This window comes from Somniosus microcephalus, chromosome 3, assembly GCF_052327205.1.
Source record: "Somniosus microcephalus isolate GS21.2 chromosome 3, FLI_Smic_1.0, whole genome shotgun sequence".
NCBI classification, from domain to species: Eukaryota; Metazoa; Chordata; class Chondrichthyes; order Squaliformes; family Somniosidae; genus Somniosus; species Somniosus microcephalus.
Genome location: NC_140989.1, coordinates 23,367,514 through 23,386,903, shown reverse-complemented (window position 1 = coordinate 23,386,903; position 19,390 = coordinate 23,367,514). Strand labels below are relative to the sequence as shown.

At 49.3% G+C, this 19,390-nt stretch overlaps 1 protein-coding gene across 1 annotated transcript in view; it reads left to right on the top strand.

Moving 5' to 3' along the window:
- Window positions 1-19,390, top strand: part of arfgef3 (ARFGEF family member 3) — a 179,041-nt gene that overhangs the window by 97,242 nt on the left and 62,409 nt on the right. Inside the window, exons 18-19 of the mRNA XM_085979326.1 lie at window positions 8,689-8,839; window positions 11,441-11,752. Coding sequence (XP_085835452.1) covers window positions 8,689-8,839; window positions 11,441-11,752 — 463 coding nt within the window. The remainder of the gene's footprint in view (window positions 1-8,688; window positions 8,840-11,440; window positions 11,753-19,390) is intronic.

Sequence of the window (19,390 nt, the reverse complement as noted above, 5' to 3'; positions counted from 1 at the left end):
ATAGTCAGAGTGTGAAAGGCTTAGAGGGTGCAGAATTCTTAAAGTGCATCCAGGAGAGCTTTTTGAGCCAACATGTAGAAAGTCCTACAAGAGAGGGGGCGGTACTGGACCTAATTCTGGGGAATGTAGCCGGGCAAGTGGTGGAAGTGTCAGTAGGAGAGCATTTTGGCGACAGTGACCACAATTCGGTGAGATTTAAGGTGGTCATGGAAAAAGACAAAGACGGCCCGGAAATAAGGGTTCTAAATTGGGGGAAGGCCGATTTTAATATGATAAGGCAGGATCTGGCCAAATTGGACTGGGAGCAGCTACTTATAGGAAAATCCGCATCAAAACAGTGGGAGACTTTCAGAAGGGAAATAGAGAGAGTACAACGCCAACATGTTCCTGTAAAGGTCAAGGGTGGGACCAACAAGCAAAGGGAACCTTGGATGACAAGGGATATACAAAAATGCATTAGAAATAAAAGGGGGGCTTTTGGCAGTTACAAAAGACTAAAGACGGAAGAAGCCCTAGAGGAGTATAAAAAATGCAGGGGCATACTTAAAAAAGAAATTAGGAGGGCGAGGAGGGGCCATGAAATAACACTGGCGAGCAAAATAAAGGAAAATCCTAAGATGTTTTATAAGTATATTAAGGGCAAGAGGATAACCAGGGAAAGGGTAGGGCCCATTAGGGACCAAAGTGGCAATCTGTGTGTAGAGCCAGATGATGTAGGCGGGGTTTTAAATGAATTTTTTGCATCTGTGTTCACTATGGAGAAAGACGATGCAGACATAGAAATCGGGCAAGGGGGCTGTGACATACTTGAACATATTAGCATCGAGAGGGAGGAGGTGCTAGCGGTTTTAGCAGGCCAAAAAGTGGATAAATCCCCAGGCCCAGACGAGATGTATCCCAGGCTGCTGTGGGAGGCAAAGGAGGAGATTGCAGGGGCTCTGACACAAATTTTCAGAACCTCTCTGGCCACAGGGGATGTACCAGAGGACTGGAGAACAGCTAACGTAGTACCATTATTCAAGAAGGGTAGCAGGGATAAACCAGGGAATTACAGGCCAGTGAGCCTAACATCTGTGGTAGGGAAATTATTGGAAAAAATTCTGAGGGACAAAATTAGTCTCCACTTGGAGAGGCAAGGATTAATCGGGGATAGTCAGCATGGCTTTGTCAAGGGTAAATCATGTCTGACAAATCTGATTGAATTTTTCGAGGGGGTGACTAGGGGGGTGGATGAGGGAAATGCTGTGGATGTGGTTTACATGGACTTCAGTAAAGCTTTTGACAAAGTCCCGCATAGGAGACTGGTCAAGAAGGTAAGAGCCCATGGGATCCAGGGTGCCTTGGCGCGTTGGATCCTAAACTGGCTGAGTGGCAGGAGGCAGAGGGTGATGGTCGAAGGTTGCTTTTGTGACTGGAAGCCTGTGTCCAGTGGGGTACCTCAGGGATCGGTGCTGGGTCCCTTGTTGTTTGTGATCTACATAAATGATTTGGATGAGAATGTAAAAGGTATGATCAGTAAGTTCGCAGATGACACGAAAATTGGTGGGGTGGTAAATTGTGAGGAGGAAAGCCTCAGGCTACAGGACGATATAAACGGGTTGGTCAGATGGGCGGAAAAGTGGCAAATGGAATTTAACCCGGAAAAGTGCGAGGTGATGCATTTTGGACGGACAAATAAGGCAAGGGAATACACAATGAGTGGTAGGACCCTAGGAAGTACAGAGGGTCAGAGGGACCTTGGTGTACATGTACATAGATCCCTGAAGGCAGCGGAACAGGTAGATAAGGTGGTTAAAAAGGCATATGGGATACTTGCCTTCATTAGCCGAGGCATAGAATATAAGAGCAGGGAGGTTATGATGGAACTGTACAAAACGCTGGTGAGGCCACAGCTGGAGTACTGTGTGCAGTTCTGGTCGCCTCACTATAGGAAGGATGTGATTGCTTTGGAGAGGGTGCAGAGAAGATTCACCAGGATGTTACCTGGGATGGAGCGCCTCAGCTATGAAGAGAGGCTGGACAGGCTGGGGTTGTTTTCCTTGGAGCAAAGAAGGCTGAGGGGGGACCTGATTGAGGTGTACAAAATGATGAGGGGCATAGATAGGGTAGACAAAGAGGAACTTTTCCCCTTAGTAGGGGGGTCAATAACAAGGGGGCATAGATTCAGGGTAAGGGGCAGGAGATTTAGAGGGGATTTGAGGAGGAACTTTTTCACCCAGAGGGTGGTTGGAATGTGGAACTCAATGCCTGAAAGGGTGGTAGAGGCAGGAACCCTCACAACATTCAAGAAGCATTTGGATGAGCACTTGAAATGCCATTGCATACAAGGCTATGGACCAAATGCTGGAAAATGGGATTAGACTGGACAGGGATGGATGGGCGGCGCAGACACGATGGGCCGAAGGGCCTCTTTCTGTGCTGTAAAACTCTATGACTCTATGACTCTAAAGCCAAGTGTCAGTTTGGTGTCCAGGAAGTCACTTTCCTAGGAGATAATCTATCTGGTAAAGGAATAGAGCCAGATATGGAAAAAGTAAACGCCATACTCAACATGCCCCGACCCACTGACAAAAAAGGAGTGCTACGCATCATAGGGATGATAAACTTCATTGGAAAGTTCATTCCCAACTTGTCAGCCAAGACAGCCTGTCTGCGAGACCTGCTACATAAAACAAATGAGTTCGCATGGACAGAAAGACATGAACAAGAGTGGATGAATCTCAAAACAGTGCTGACAACCACACCTGTACTCACCTTCTTTGACCCAACAAAGAGAATCAAAGTGTCAACGGATGCATCAAAAGATGGCCTAGGCGCGGTCTTGCTACAAGCAGAGGGTGAAGATTGGAAGCCTGTTGCCTATGCCTCCAGGTCTATGACTGATTCTGAGTGTCGATACGCCCAGACTGAAAAGGAATGTCTAGGCTTGGTAGTTGGACTAGAAAAGTTTCATGGCTACATATATGGACTTCCCACCTTCACAGTTGAGACAGACCACAGCCCACTGGTTGCCATCATAAAAAATAATCTGAATGAGATGTCTCCAAGGATTCAACGACTCATGATGAAGCTGCAAAGATATGACTTTGAACTGATCTACACACCAGGCAAATACATAGTGTTAGCAGATGCACTATCCCGAGCACCCACAATGAGTCATGTGAGCTCTACTGAAGAAGACGTGGATGTTCATGTGAGTATGGTCACTGCTGCGCTGCCCGTGTCAGACACACAATCAAAGCAAATAGCAGAAGAAACAGTAAAAGATACAGGCCTAGAAATTGAGTTGGTAGCGCCGGCGCTGAGCGCCTAAAGAGACCTAGAATTGGGGCGAAGCCCTATGTTGGGGCGGACGCTATGAAGATAGCGCCAACTCAGAAATTGACTATACATTTAGCGCCTGCGCTAAGTGTTTGCGCGCGCCCGCGAGCGCAAGCAGCTCATGACGTCATTTCAGTGTGCAACACCTTTTAGGAGCGCCTGAGCACATATTGGGTGGCGCCCGGAGCCTTAGCGCCCAGCGCTATTAGTGACAGTTCGAAGGAGGGCTAACAGGCCCTTCTCGGAGTAGGGTGGCGCTATTTAAAGGGGACAGCTCTAGTGCAGAATCTTCTGCCACTTGGCCTGCTCATTGCGATCGCTGCTGGAGAGAGTTGGCGAGCTAATGTGGAGCGGAGTTCTGGGATTTGAGCTTTACAGTACTTGGGACCTTCAACCCTGTCCGAAGCACTTGCAGCACTACACCTAAAAGCCTTTTGACCAGCTGGCATCGGAATGGGAGCTTGTTCGGAGGGCAACGGCCTCATCGCCCAACACTGTGAAGGGGCAGAGAGACGGCGGGAGAGAGGGCAGGGATTGGCCAGAAGGAGGAGGGGCAATCGAGGTCGTCCAAACCGACAGGATGCTGCGAGGGTCTTTAGGCAGCAGGTGACAAGCCTTGACATTTCGGTGGAGCAGTGTTAGCGATGGCTCCGAATCTGGAGGGACATTGTTACTGATCTGTGCCACCTGCTTGGTCAGGATCTGCAGCCGCGTGAACGCTGCAGAACCTCTCTGTCCGTGATGGCTAAACTGACTGATGGCCTCCATTTTTATGCAAACAGATCCTTTCAGTCAGCCATTGGGGACAATGCGACTGACGCTCAGGCTGCAGTCCGCTGTTGCATCCGGCAAGTGACAGATGCCCTTTATAGGCGAACGCGTCCATTCATTACCTTCCCTCGGACCCTGCACAAGCAGGCGGAGGAGGAGGAGGAGTATGAGCAGGAGGAGGAGGAGGAGGAGGAAGAGCAGGCGGAGGAGGAGGAGGAGGAAGATGGAAGGGCTGCTGAAAGTGGAAGGTCCATACATCAGAGGCTCCTCTGGACTCGTCTCGACACCCCTGTGGCGGAATGATGAGAGTCTTACCTCATGCGCACTTTGGATGTTTGAGGGCCTCTGCATGCCAGCATCACTGAAAGTAGTCACATGCACCAAGCAACATTGAAACTTCTGTTTATTGACACAAAAGTCTTTCATTACAGCTAAACAACGTAAAGTGAGCAGAAACCATAACTTACAAAATAAATGTGACCTGTTCGGCCAAGCCGCAAAACTCAACAAAAATCTGCAACTATAACAGCAGCTGAGGGTGTCCTTCAATTTGGACAAACAAACGTCTCAGCTCCTCCCTCTACAACTGGCCCCTTGAGGGAGAACGACTTCTCTTGCGCGCCCGGCCCCTTCCCTCCCTGCTGCTCCTATGTAATTGCACCCCAGTGGCGGGCTCAAGGCTGGGGGACGCTTGCTGACTGTCTGGACGCGCAGAAGCCCCTGAGGTACGGCCTGGCCGACCTCTGGGCTTGGAGGGTGCGGATGCAGGATGCTTGCTTTGAGCATGGCTGGAAGCAGTGTGTGCTGCAGGTGGTGGCAGCTGCAATGCAGGCGTCCCAGCGCTGGCATGTGCAATGGTCTCCTGACGAGAGAGGACACCTGCACCATGGTCGGACGACACACTGGCTATCTGAGGGGAGCGGCTCGGCTCATCCGCCACAATCGCAGGCTCCACGATTCCTGGCATTGTACGGGAGTGGAAGGGCCCAGGGTGATCCTATCTGATGCAGAGAGGGTGGCTGCAGTCAGACATCGCGTTGAGTCAATCTGGCTGTGGAGGAGCCCAGCAAGTGACTGCGTGGCAACAGTGAGGACCTGTGTGCCAGGTGCCAGTGCTTCAGAGAACGCCTGGACAGTTCTTCCCATGGCTTCGGACAAGGCAGGAGCCGACCGCTCCACTGCCTCGGACAAGCCCTGCACTGACCTTTCCAGGGATTGTCCGAAGCCCTGAACAGTCCTTTCCATTGCCGACTCAAAGCCGTGGACAGTCCTCTCCATTGTTGGGCCGAAGCCCTGGATAGATCTGTCCATTGTTTCCCCGAACACCTGGAGAGACCTCTCCATTGTTGCGCCAAAGCCCTGCAGAGTCCTCTCCATTGTTGCCCCGAAGTCCAGCATACTCCTAGCCAATGAATCTATTGACTCAGGCATCTTCTCCACTGCAGCCATCAGCTCCATGTGTCTGACCCGGGCCTGTTTGCTCATCTCTGCCAGGCGACGGACCTCATCTGCACTCTGTGCAGCAGTCATGACGACCTGCCTTGCCCTGCGGGGAGACGGTGGCCAAACTTGCCTATCCCCCCTGCGTTCCTCCATGCCGCTTGGTCCGGCAACTGGTTCATCCTCAGAGCCACCCCCCCTCCCCTCCAGGGGACTACTATCCCCAGTCTGCAGATGTCTCAGCTCCCCGGATTCTGCAGTGGCTGGTCCGGATTCCTCCTGGTCCTCGCCTCCGGTGGCACTGGCACTGGCAGCTTCAGCGCGTTGAGCCCGAGTTGGTGCTGCTTCATCTGAAAGTGGGAGGTGGAAGAGTGGCTTTGGCAGAAGGACAGGTTTGCTGAAAGGCATGCCAGATTGCGGCAAGGCTCTGACATGGCTGCACACTGAGGATGCATGCTGGCAGGGGGACCAAGTGGAAGGCAACAGGTGGAAAAGGTGAGAGTCTTACCCTCGCTGTCGGTAATGGGGTCGGCAGATGCAGTGGTGACAGGACCAGACAGACGTCCTCCAAGTATCTGCTGCACTCTCTCCTCCAGATCCGTTAGAGTGACCACTTGTGCAGGTCCGCCACCGGTTCGACGCTGCTCCTTCCGAATCTGCGCCATCTTGGACTGCAGGGGAAAGAAGGGGAGGTTCTGTTACATGAGGCCTTGAGACATCCTCGCATGCCCCCAATTGTGCAAGAGCCCTTACATGAGGCCTTGAGACCTCCTCGCATGCCCCCATTGTGCAAGAGCCCTTACATGAGGCCTTGAGACCTCCTTGCATGCCCCCATTGTGCAAGAGCCCTTACATGAGGCCTTGAGACCTCCTCGCATCCCCCCATGGTGCAAGAGCCCTTACATGAGGCCTTGAGACATCTGTCCATGTGTGTGCCCAGAAAGGGCCATGGGTGCATACTGACAGATGGCCATTGGCGCATCATTGCAGCAGGGTGCCCGGAGTCAGCTGCAGATGGAGGGAAGCACAAGTTTGGTAAACCATCACTCAGCCTAACGATCCGTGTGAGATTGTTGAATTTCTTCCTGCACTGAACAGGGGTCCTGGTCGCCATGCTGCTGGAGTTCACCCTCATAGCAACCTCCCTCCAAGATCGTCGGTAAGCCTTCTGATTTGGCCTCTTGCCATTATCCGGGTACAGGACCTCCCGACGGTGTTCAACTGCAGCCACCAAGTGGTCCAGAGCCTCAGTGCTGAAGCGCTCTGCTCTCTGCCTAACCTTCTCCATTATGATCACCTTGTACCGCCAGACAAGGGCGAGCGCCGAATCTGAGGCCTGCAGAGCGTTGGGTGTTGAAGCTCAGTCTGACTGACCCACCCCTTTAAGAGCCGGCCGGCGCCTGTAGGTCTCGTGCTTTCCCGTAATTGAGTTCACCTGCGCTGCGCCTGTCCGTGTCGATATTGAGTAGCGCCTGACCTTTTGCGCCTTAAGAGCACCGTGCAACGGCTGATTTAGCGCCTCAATCCCCTTTGGGGGCGAAGCAACCCAATATCGCGCCAGGCGCAGATAAGTCTCGTCTGGCTATAAACTTTGCGCATCGCCAGTTCTAACGCCTCAAGCGGGGCTATACCCAATTTCTAGGCCACAGTGTTACAAACAGTAATAGAGAACATTCATCATGGTTGGCCAAACGGTTCCTGTCCAAAATACTTTCACATAAGGTCAGAATTGAGTGTCGCAAGTGGACTATTACTAAAACAGAACAGAATAGTCATTCCACAGGCTCTACGTCAAGACATGCTCAAAAGGATTCATGAGGGACACCTCGGAATTGAAAAATGCAAAAGGAGAGCAAGAGACACTGTTTATTGGCCTGGCATAAATAAGGACATTGAGAACATGATAGGCAAATGTGAGACTTGTCATTCACCACCAGAACAATCTCATGAAAACACATCAGACTTACCCGTGCTGAGAAGATCCACACGTGTAGTAAAAAAGCCTGATAGACTTAATCTTTGAGTGCAAAGAAAAACTACTTTGAAAATGTGTTGACTGTTGTGAAAATGTTTATGTTTATAGAGCACTAACAAAAGTGTTACTGATATCATCTTTATCGTTTTTCTTGAAAGTTGATTGATATTGATTTTGTTTAACCTCAAAGAAAGGGGGATGTAATGATCAATAACATGTCATTCTAGAATAGTACACTAGGTGGAGCTATAGAGCTGTAGAGCTGTATACTGCTGTGTGTTTAGTTGAATGTGTTTAAGACTACACTACCCATGAGGCACTAGGCTACCCAGAAAGCAGTAGTCAAGATGGCTGCCTCTACAGGATGCTGTACAAGTCCACATGGCATGAATAAATGTCTAGCTCTAAGCTAGCTGTTCATAATGCAAACGACTAGTTATTAATGAACATAACACCTTGGAGTCCGGGTATCATTCTGGTAAACCTATGCTGCACTCCTTCCAAGGCCAATACATTCTTCCTAAGGTGTGGTGCCCAGAACTGCTCACAGTACTCCAGCTGTGGTCTAAACAGGACTTTGTACAGCGGCAGCATAACTTTTACCCCCTTGTACTCTAGTCCTCTGGATATAAAGGCCAGCATTCCAGTAGCCTTTTTGATTATTTTTTGTACCTGTCCATGACATTTTAGTGATCTATGTACATGGACCCCTAAGTCTCTTTGGACTGCCAGTTTCTAGCGTTTCACCGTTTAGAAAGTACTCTGTCCTATCCTTTTTATGTCCAAAGTGGATGACCTCACACTTGTCTACAAGAGAAACCGCACAGGGCACTGAGAACCCGTGCGTTATCACTCTGGGCCTCCTGCGGTGCCGCCATGAGATAAATCACCACCAGGCGTAGAGCGAGTTGGGAGTAGGAGGCGGCAATTTCCTGATGGCGTGGTGTAGACCCTGACATGAAAGAACTGAGCGGCCTGCAGGTGGCGCTGTCCAGGGAGAGTATAAATACTCGGGCACGGGCCCAGCTTGCGTTGGACATTCTTAACCGGAACTAGTGAAGGACACAACTAGACCTCCATGTTGTAAAACAGTTGATTAAAGCTTTGTTTAACGCTTAGACCAAGTGCCTAGTAGTTTTCCTATGTCACTGACCCCGTGTGATTGTTTTGTGTCCCCGCAGTGAAGCAGAAAGTGGAACAGAAGCTGGAGCAGATCGGGCGGCCCCAGGGTGTTCAGCTACACACGGCCCACGTGCTCTGCATGGACGCTATCCTCAGCGTGGGGCTGGAGATGGGCAGCCACAACGCAGACTGCTGGCAGCATGTCTTCAGGTAGGTTGGTGACGTGACCTCGCACGGTGCAGTCCCTACGTTCCTTTTAGCGGAACAGGATTCTTTGGGATTCATTGGGAAACCTTGGCGAAGGAACATCGCTCATCGTGCAGGACTAAGGTTAAAAAAAAAAGAGTCGAAGAAAAGATAAGGTAGGTCAGGAAGTAAGAATTAGATGGGACTAGACTTAGACTTAGCAGGGGCCTTTCTCCTCTGCCATCCCACTGGGATCGTGGCAGAAAACATCGGGGGATTTGGGAAGTGGGGCCTACTGTGGCCTTGCCACCCTGACCAGGATTTCCCTCCCCCTGATCCCGACGGCACCGCCAATGGCCACTCTTTCCCTGCTCACCGAATACAAATGGCCGCGGGGTGGGGGGGAAGGGGCAGGGGCAGGGCCTTGGCCCCAGTGGATTCTGCTTCCTTCCACCAGCTACTGCCTCTTCCCAGGGTCACCATGTGGAAAATGGTGGTAGGCCCCGGTGTTCCATGGCAACGGCTCAGAGATCCCCCCCCCCCCCCCCACCAACGGAGGGAGAGGGCCTTGTCGCGACCTCCTCACCCTCCAGTCGGCCCCCAGGCACTTTACCTGCTGAAGGCCCCAGTCTGGGCTGAGGTCTTCAATGGGAGCCTTCTGATCTTCGGGGCACCGCTGCCTCTTTAGGATCCCTCAGTAGTGCTGGAACTCCAGCCCTGCTACAGCACCGAGTCTCCTTGGTTGCTCTGGTAGGCTCCATCTTGGTGGCAGGAATGTTGTGGGGAGCCTGCCCTGCACATGCAATAACCCCCACCCCACCAACCCAAGAAAATGGGGAGGGAGCTGGGGCAGATACGAATGGATGGGTGGAGGAAAGGAGGTAAGGAACGCCATCGCCTACCAAGTAGGACAGTAGAAACAAAAACCCTCGGGCTGCCCGGGACACAACTGGGTGCTGCGATGGGTGAGGCAGGGGGAGGGTGGAGCTTTGATGGGCTGAATGGCCTTTTCTTGGTCATGACCTTTGTTATGTTCTAGAAAGGAAATCAAAATATTAGACATGAGGAAAAACTTTTTTATGCAGCGAGTGGTTAGGATTTGGAATGTGCTGCCTGATAGGGCGGTGGATACAGATTCAATAGTAGCCTTCAAAAGGGAATTGGATAAATACTTGAAGGAGAAAAAATTGCAGGGATCTGGTCCTCTTTTTGTTGAACCAAATAACTGTAACTTAATAAAACTTTAAATAAAATTTAACAAATTAAATTAAAATTTAATTGGCTGGGGTGATGGTGCACTCCAGTCCCCGCGGTGCCCACCGGTCGCGGAAGGCCTCAAGCGTGCCGGCGGATACCGCGTGCTCCATCTCCAGGGCCATCCGGGCGCGAACATAGCCACGGAAGAGAGGCAGGCAATCGGGCCGGACGACCCCCTCGACCGCCTGCTGCCTGGACCTATTAATAGCCACTTTGGCCAGGCTCAGGAGCAGTCCTATGAGGAGGTCCTCCGACCTGCCCGCTCCCCTCCGCACCGGGTGACCGAAGATCAGTAGCGTGGGACTGAAGTGCAGCCAAAAATCAAGGAGCAGCTCCTTCAGATAATGGAACAGGGGCTGCAACCTCTGACATTCTATATAAACATGGAACACGGACTTCCCTAGGCCGCAAAAAAGGCAGGCGGCCTGGGAGTCCGTAAACCTACTTAGGGATCTGGTGAAAGAGCAGGGGCAGTGGGACTGACTGGATTGCTCTTCGAAAGAGCCGGCGCAGACTCGATGGGCCGAATGGCTTCCTTCTGTGCTGTACCATTCTAGGATTCTGTGATTAAATCTGCAGTGGCAGATGCATCGCCAAGAACATTATTATGTTCCCGTTCAGACTGCTGACAAGGCAAATCATCTACGAGATGGTTTACCAGGGAAAGGAAAAACCCTTTGGGCCGACAACAATCCCTCTCAGTCACAACCTTTTTCATCCTTATCCATTGATACTCCGCCCATTGCTTCTCTGAGTCTTTCTCTCTTGTTTCTCTGGATCTCCAAACACATCGTGCTACGCGCTGTTCCCCCTCTCTACATTCTCACTGTGTCCAAGTCAAGACTCATCGTACTGACTCTACGCTCATTCATTTACAATGTAACTACGATGCCAGTGCCAATCCAAACCACTTTGCACCAAAGGTAGGACATTTAGGACTGAGATGAGGAGAAATTTCTTCACTCAGAGGGTGGTGAACCTGTGGAATTCTCTACCACAGAAGGCTGTGGAGGCCCAATCACTGAATATATTTAAGAAGGAGATAGATAGATTTCTCGACACAAAAAGCATCAAGGGGTACGGGGAGAGAGCAGGAATATGGTATTGAGATAGAGGATCAGCCATGATCATATTGAATGGCGGCGCAGGCTCGAAGGGCCGAATGGCCTACTCCTGCTCCTATTTTTCTATGTTTCTAAAACCCAGACCCGGAGGTGAAAGATTAGTGTTCAAACCTCTGCACCCCCTCGTTCCTCTTGTAATGTACACTATTATCATAAGCCACGGGTAGCAACTGTAAAATAACAAGTCGTGCACGTGTGATTAAGTAACATGGGACAGGCTGAAACACTCCCTGTGTCTCACCAGAGTGTGCGAATACATCAGCACGTTGGAGCACAGCCACTTCAGCGATGGAGGCTCGCAGCCTCCCATCACCATCACCCAGGCCCAGCAGGCCCCAGGCTCTCTACCGCTGCCAGACACGGTTCTCAACCCCGCCAGGAACCTGAGCCCCGAGCTGGACACAAATATCGGCCACCCCGTCATTCAGTCCGTCACCATCCAGGAGCTGATCAGGGAGAACTGCAAGGGGAAGGCGTTCGACTTCCGAGGAGGGGGCGTGCTGAGCGGGAGCAACGCGGCCAGGGCAGTCTGCACACTCTCCACAATGGCTGACAAGTAAGTACAGGAAACCCTTTATTTTCCGGCACCAACGGGACCGGCGTGGTGCCGGTTTATCAAAAAGTCCAGATTACAGAGAGTTATAGTTAAAAGGTACGAGAGCTCCGCACACAGCAACAAATCCAGGCTTCCCTGTTGCTTAGCAACATGTGCAGGAACTCCGGCCACAGACCAAGCATCCCTGTTGCTTAGCAACAAGGGCATGAACCCCAGTTACACAGCCACAGATCCAGGAACTGCCACTAATATGAAGTAAAACTTACCTGAACCTACTCCTGAATTTTGCCGGTTAAGAGAGATTTCCGGTTTTTTTTTTAAAAAGAGAGTTTCCTGTAAGGAGCCTGAAACCGTAGGCTTCGTGCACCAGATAGAGTTGATGCATTGTCCTATCTCTTGTAAAATTTCTACCAGAAAGGCCAAGTAAATGTCCAAGATATTAATAAATGCGGGCAAGACAAAAACTAGGGGCCATAAATATAAGACAGTCACCAATATATCCAATAGGGAATTCAGGAGAAACTTCTTTACCCAGAGAGTGGTGAGAATGTGGAACTCGCTACCACAGGGAGTGGTTGAGGCGAATAGTATAGTTGCATTTAAGGGGAAGCTAGATAAACACATGAGGGAGGAGGGAATAAAAGGATATGTTGGTGGGGTGAGATGAAGAGGGGTGGGAGGAGGCTCGAGTGGAGCATGGACCAGTTGGGCCGAATGGCCTGTTTCTGTGCTATAACTACTTTGTAACTTTGTAATACTGTGTAATTTTAGGAGGAGAATTTATTAAAAAGTAGTTAAATAGTTTGTTTTCTGTTCAAGCATCCTCAGGTACATCAAACATAATTGGGCAGGTCCTTTGCTGTTTGATGATTTAGATATGAATGTAGGAGTAAGTTCGCAGATGACACGAAAATTGGTGGAGTGGTAAATAGCGAGGGAGGAAGCCTCAGGCTACAGGACAATATAGATGGGTTGGTCAGATGCTAGAGTCCATTATAAAAGATGTAATAGCAGAGCACTTGGAAAGCAGTGACAGGATCGGACAAAGTCAACATGGATTTACAAAAGGTAAATCATGCTTGACTAATCTACTGGAATTTTTTGAGGATGTAACTGGTAAAATAGATAGGGGAGAACCAGTGGATGTGGTGTATTTGGACTTTCAGAAGGCTTTCGATAAAGTCCCGCATAAGAGATTAGCGTGCAAAATTAAGGCACATGGGATTGGGGGCAAGGTATTGACTTGGATAGAGAACTGGTTGGCGGACAGAAAGCAAAGAATTGGAATAAACGAGTCGTTTTCCGAGTGGCAGGCAGTGACTAGTGGGGTACCGCAAGGATCGGTCCTAGGACCCCAGCTGTTCACAATATATATTAATGATCTGGACGGACGAGGGAATTGGATGTAATATCTCCAAATTTGCAGACGACACAAAGCTGGGTGGGAGGGTATGCTGCGAGGAGGATGTCATGAAACTCCAGTACGATTTGGACAGGTTAGGTGATTGGGCAGAAACATGGCAAATGCACTATAATGTGGATAAATGTGAGGTTATCCACTTTGGTGGCAAAAACAGGAAGGCAGATTATTATTTGAATGGCAATAGATTGGGAGAAGGGGAAGTGCAAAGAGACCTGGGTGTTCTTGTGCACCAGTCACTGAAGTTAAGCATGCAGGTGCAGCAGGCGGTTAAGAAGGCAAATGGTATGTTGGCCTTCGTAGCAAGAGGGTTCAAGTACAGGAACAAGGATGTCTTGCTACAGTTGTACAGGGCCTTGGTGAGACCGCACCTTGAGTATTGTGTGCAGTTTGGTCGCCTTATCTGAGGAAGGACGTTCTTGCCATGGAAGGAGTGCAGCAAAGATTCACCAGGCTGATACCTGGGATGGCAGGAATGACGTATTAGGAGAGATTGTGTCGATTGGGCTTATACTTACTGGAGTTTAGAAGATTGAGAGGGGATCTCATCGAAACCTATAAAATTCTGTCAGGCCTGGACAGACTAGATGCTGGAAGGATGTTCCCGATGGTCGGGGAGTCCAGAACCAGGGGATAAGGGGTAGGACATTTAGGACTGAAATGAGGAGGAATTTCTTCACCCAGAGAGTGGTGAACCTGTGGAACTCTATGCCACAGACGGCGGTGGAGGCCAGTTCATTAAATATATTCAAGAAAGAGTTGGATATATTTCTTGAGGCTAAAGGGATCAAGGGATATGGGGAGAAGGCAGGGACAGGGTACTGAATTTGGATGATCAGCCATGCTCTCATTGAATGGCGGAGCAGGCTCGAAGGGCCGAATGGCCTACTCCTGCTTCTATCTTCTATGTTTCTATGTTTCTATGGGCAGAACAGTGGCAAATGGAATTTAACCCTGAAAAGTGTGAGGTGATGCATTTTGGGAGGACTAACAAGGCAAGGGAATACACAATGAATGGTAGGACCCTAGGAAGGACAGAGGATCAGTGGGACCTTGGTGTGCATGTACATAGATCCCTGAAGGCAGCAGGACAGGTAGATAAGGTGGTTAAAAAGACATATGGGATACTTGCCTTCATTAGCCGAGGCATAGAATATAAGAGCAGGGAGGTTATGATGGAGCTGTACAAAACGCTAGTTAGGCCACAGCTGGAATACTGTGTGCAGTTCTGGTCGTCACACTATAGGAAGGATGTGATTACATTGGCGAGGGTGCAGAGGAGATTCACCAGGATGTTACCTGGGCTGGAGCGCTTCAGCTATGGAGAGAGACTGGACAGGCTGGGGCTGTTTTCCTTAGAGCAGAGAAGGCTGAGGGGGGACCTGATTGAAGTATACAAAATTATGAGGGGCATAGATAGGGTAGATAGAAAGGAACTTTTCCCCTTAGTAGAGGGGTCAATAACCAGGGGGCATAATTTCAAAATAAGGGGCAGGAGGTTTAGAGGAGATTTGAGGAAAAACTTTTTCACCCAGAGGGTGGTTGGAATCTGGAACTCACTGCCTGAAAGGGTGGTAGAGGCAGGAACCCTCACAACATTCAAGAAGCAATTAGATGAGCACTTGAAACGCCATAGCATACAAGGCTACGGACCAAGTGCTGGAAAATGGGATTAGAATAGACAGTGCTTGATGGCCGGCGCGGACACGATGGGCCGAAGGGCCTCTTTCTGTGCTGTATAACTCTATAACTCTATTAATTTGCTGGATGGGTAAGCCTGGTGGACTATTTATTTTACAAAAACGTCTTATTTTTAGAGGCCTGTAATTTATTTACAACAACAACAGCTTGCATTTTTACAGCGCCTTTAATGTAGAAAAACGTCCCAAGGCGCTTCACAGGAGCGTGAATCAAACAAAATTTGACACCGAGCCAAAGAAGGAGATAGTAGAAGGGGTGTTCAAAAGCTTGGTCAAAGAGCTAGGTTTTAAGGAGTGTCTTAAAGGTGGAGAGTAAGGTAGAGAGGCGGAGAGGTTTAGGGAGGGAATTCCAGAGTGTGAGACTGAGACAGAAGAAGGCACGGCTGTCAATGGTAGGGCGAAGGGAGGGGTGGTGGGGGGGCGGGGGGCGCACAAAAGGGTGCAAGAGAATAATTACCGGCAAAGCCTACTATTATGTCCGTGTATAATTGAGACACGGACTGCAGGAGTTGATTATAACAAGTCTTTACTGAATGGAGACAACCTGGAAACTGAAACTACAGAAGCCTGCTAGGGCCTTTTATACAGGGGTGGTCACTGCCGGTACTGCAGTCTGAGACCAGTCATTCCCTTAAAGGTACATACACAACAATTCCTCCCCTTTTAGATAAACAGTACATAACATTCATTTAACAACTAAATAATAACTAATTACAATTACAATTACAGTTGCTAGATACATTGGTTGAAGTTAAGCAATTATAAGTTCAGTCTTTGAGGAAGCTTCCTGATTCTGTCTGGATAACACCTCTTTGGGGTATCAGGTTCTTCTGGCAAGGTTGAGTCGGGATCAATGTCGTTGTTTGGTTCGTCTGCTTCCAATATCACCGATTCTGCGGTAGATGCCATTGGTACTTCGGTTTCATTGCCAGGTGTATCAGATCGTGGTGTGGAGTTGACGTTTTCCAGTGACTCTAGAATCTGGTCAGCATGGCGTCTTACAATGCTCTCTCCAACGTCCACGGTATACATTAGAGGTCGTTGCCGTGTACAGATCGTTCCATTTCTCTGTGCGGTAGTCCCAGGCCAAAACTGGTTGACCTATCTTAAAACTCCTGGTCGGCCTTTCATTCATATTCTGAAACTGCCTGTTCTCCACAACTCTTCTGACGTTTGGCTTAACCAAATCCAAGCGGCATCGTAGTCTTCGATTGAAGAACATCATGGCTGGAGTTTGGTTGGTAACCGCGTGTGTCGCATTCCGGTAGGCAAACAAGAAGTTATCCACCTTGTGTTGTAGGGGTATATCTTCATTACACATTGCCTTGATAGCCTTCTTGAATGTTTGAACAAACCTCTCGGCCAATCCATTAGTGGCTGGATGATATGGGGCGGATGTGTAATGCTTAACACCATTGTTCTTTAAGAACCTCCAGAACTCTTCAGACACAAACTGTGGTCCATTGTCAGAGCAAATCTGTTCAGGCAGCCCATTCCTGGCGAATATGGTTCGTAAGACTGTGATAGTTTTTTCTGTGGTGGTTGAGGACATTTTTATTACCTCTGGCTACTTTGAATGTGCATCCACCGCAATTAAAAACATCGAGCCCATAAAGGGACCAGCAAAATCAATGTGCACCCTTTGCCATGGAGATGAGGGCCACTCCCATGGATGTAGAGGGGCTTGTGGTGGGGCGTTTTGGACCTTCTGGCATCCTGTACAGCTCTTGGTCACCTCTTCGATTTCTCTATCGATTCCCGGCCACCACACAAACGCTCTGGCTAAGTTCTTCATTTTTACCCCTCCCAGATGACCCTCATGAAGCTCATTGAGCACTCTATCCTTCAATTTGGGTGGAATTACTACTCTGGATCCACACATCAAGGTTCCTCTGCACACTGACAGCTGTTCTCTTCTCGGCGAGAATGCTGGCAGCAGTGGTTCGCCATGTGCTGGCCATCCCTTCACCGTTAAATCATTGACCCAGGAGAGTGTCGGGTCATTTCGTGTTTCCTTTTCTATGTTTGCACTCGTCACCGGGAGACATTCGACTATAGTCGAGTGGAATAACTCCACTGGATCCACTGCCAGTTCTTCTTCCACCGTCGGCAACGGTAGGCGCGACAATCCATCAGCATTCCCATGCTGTTTAGTTCCTTTGTACTCGATGTCATATTGGTGTGCCCCTAGGAAAAGGGACCACCTCTGTAGCCGTTGTGCCGTCATTATCGGTACGCTCTTCTGAGGGTTGAAAATGGAGACGAGAGGTTGATGATCAGTTAGTAGAGTAAATTTCTGACCGTGCAGGTAGTGATTGAACTTCTTCACCCCCCACACCAGGCTGAGGGCCTCTCTGTCAATCTGGGCGTAGTTACGCTCGGCTGAAGTTAACGAGCGTGACGCAAAAGCTATCGGCCTCTCTGAACCATCAAGGAATTTATGTGACAGTACCACCCCAATGCCGTAGGGAGACGCATCACACGCCAGTCTTATCGGTAGTGATGGGTTGTAGTGTGCCAATACTTCTCTTGAAGTGATTAGGTCCTTACTCTTCTGAAAGACCCGCTTACATTCATCGCTCCATTTCCATGCTACTCCCGTTCGTAGTAGGGCGTTCAGTGGGTGCAGAATTGTGGACAAATTCGGCAAAAAGTTATGGTAGTAATTCACCAATCCGAGGAATGACCTCAGTTGCGACACATTTTCAGGCACTGGAGCCTTAACTACCGCTTCAATTTTGTCAGGGGACTTATGCAACTCCTCTTCATCAATCATGTGGCCACAATACGATATCTGTTTCTTAAAAAACTCGCACTTGGGGCGATTGGCTCGTAGCCCATGTTCACGTAGTCTAGTGAGCACCTGCTCTAGGTTGGCAAGGTGTTCACTGTCATCTTCACCTGTCACTAGGATGTCGTCCAAGTAACACTGAGTCCCCGGAATCCCTTGCAGGACTTGTCCCATCGCTCTTTGCCATATCGCCGGAGCTGATGCTACTCCGAATACCAGTCGATTATACTGGTAAAGACCTTTGTGAGTGTTTATCGTGAGATACTTCCTAGAGGATTCTTCAACCTCCATCTGCAAATATGCTTGTGCTAGGTCAATTTTTGTAAAACACTTCTCTCCAGATAGTGAGGTGAAGATATCTTCTATCCTTGGAAGAGGATATTGTACTGTGTGAAGGACTGGGTTCACCGTCACCTTGAAGTCCCCACAGATGCGAACCTTCCTTGGCTCCTCAGACTTATTGTTTAACGTTTTCTTCATGACAGGGACGATGGGTGTCGCCCACTCACTCCAGTCTACCTTAGATAACACGCCTGCATTCTCCAGATTCTCCAGCTCTGCCTCGACGGCTGGGCGAATTGCATATGGTACCGGTCTTGCTTTGAAAAACTTGGGAATTGCATTCTCCTCTATTTTTATCGAGGCGGTTACGCCTTTAAGAGTGCCCAGTTCTTGTTGAAATACCTCTTTGGCGTCAGCTAAGATTATTGACAATCGTCCAGGAGTGACGTCATCATCCTTTTTACCAGCCACCGTCAGTGCCTGAATGGAGTGCCAGTCTAAACTTATCTTTCTGATCCATTCACGTCCCAATAACGGTGGTCCACCATCTTGCAGAATGTAGAGATACAATTTCCGTATTTCCTTGCCGTTGTATTCGACAGGCACCCTTATTTTTCCTCTGGGGTATACTTTTTGCCCCGTATACGTCCTCAAGACAATGGATGTCTCTCTTAAGGGTATGTGTGAGAATAGCCGCTCGTAGTCTCGTCGATTCATGACGGTTAGAGCTGATCCTGTATCCAATTCCATTTTGACTTGGGACCCTGCTATCGTGAGGGTGACCCAAATGGTTCGGTGATCCTCTTTTGCGATTACGTTGTGAAGTTTGAGACAGCTTAGTCTCTTGTTCCCGGATTCACTATCGCTCATCTGGTCTTTGGAACTACTGTCCGTCATCTTTTGTACTTTCCTGTACGGTGCCTTAGTAGCCTTTTTGTTGTTGTTGGTCTTCTTCCCAGACCTGCAAACTCGTGCAATGTGTCCCATCTTTCCGCATTGCCTGCATATTTTGTCCTTGGACCAGCAGTCCTTCTGGTCATGGTTTGTTCTGCCGCAGCAATAACATTTTGCAAATCCCCGTGTCATTTCGTGGGTGCCGTATTCCTGTGGCTTTTGTTGTATTTCCGCAGCTCCCCTTGCTGCTGCTTCATACGATACTGCCACGCTGAAAGCCTTATCTAGCATCAGCTCTTTCTCTGAGAGTAACCTCTTCTGGGTTCCTTCACTCAGGAGTCCACAGACAAATTTGTCCCGTAAGGTATCTGCCAGTCCTGCTCCGAACTGGCAGTGCTTTGATAGCTTGCGTAGTTCCGTAAGGTAATCAGCATTGCTCTCATTTTTATGCTGATTTCTCCTGTGGAATTTAAATCTTTCTGCTATCAGCAGCGGTGTAGGATTTAGGTGTTCCTGTAGGATAGCAGCAATTTCGTTAAAACTCTTCGCCT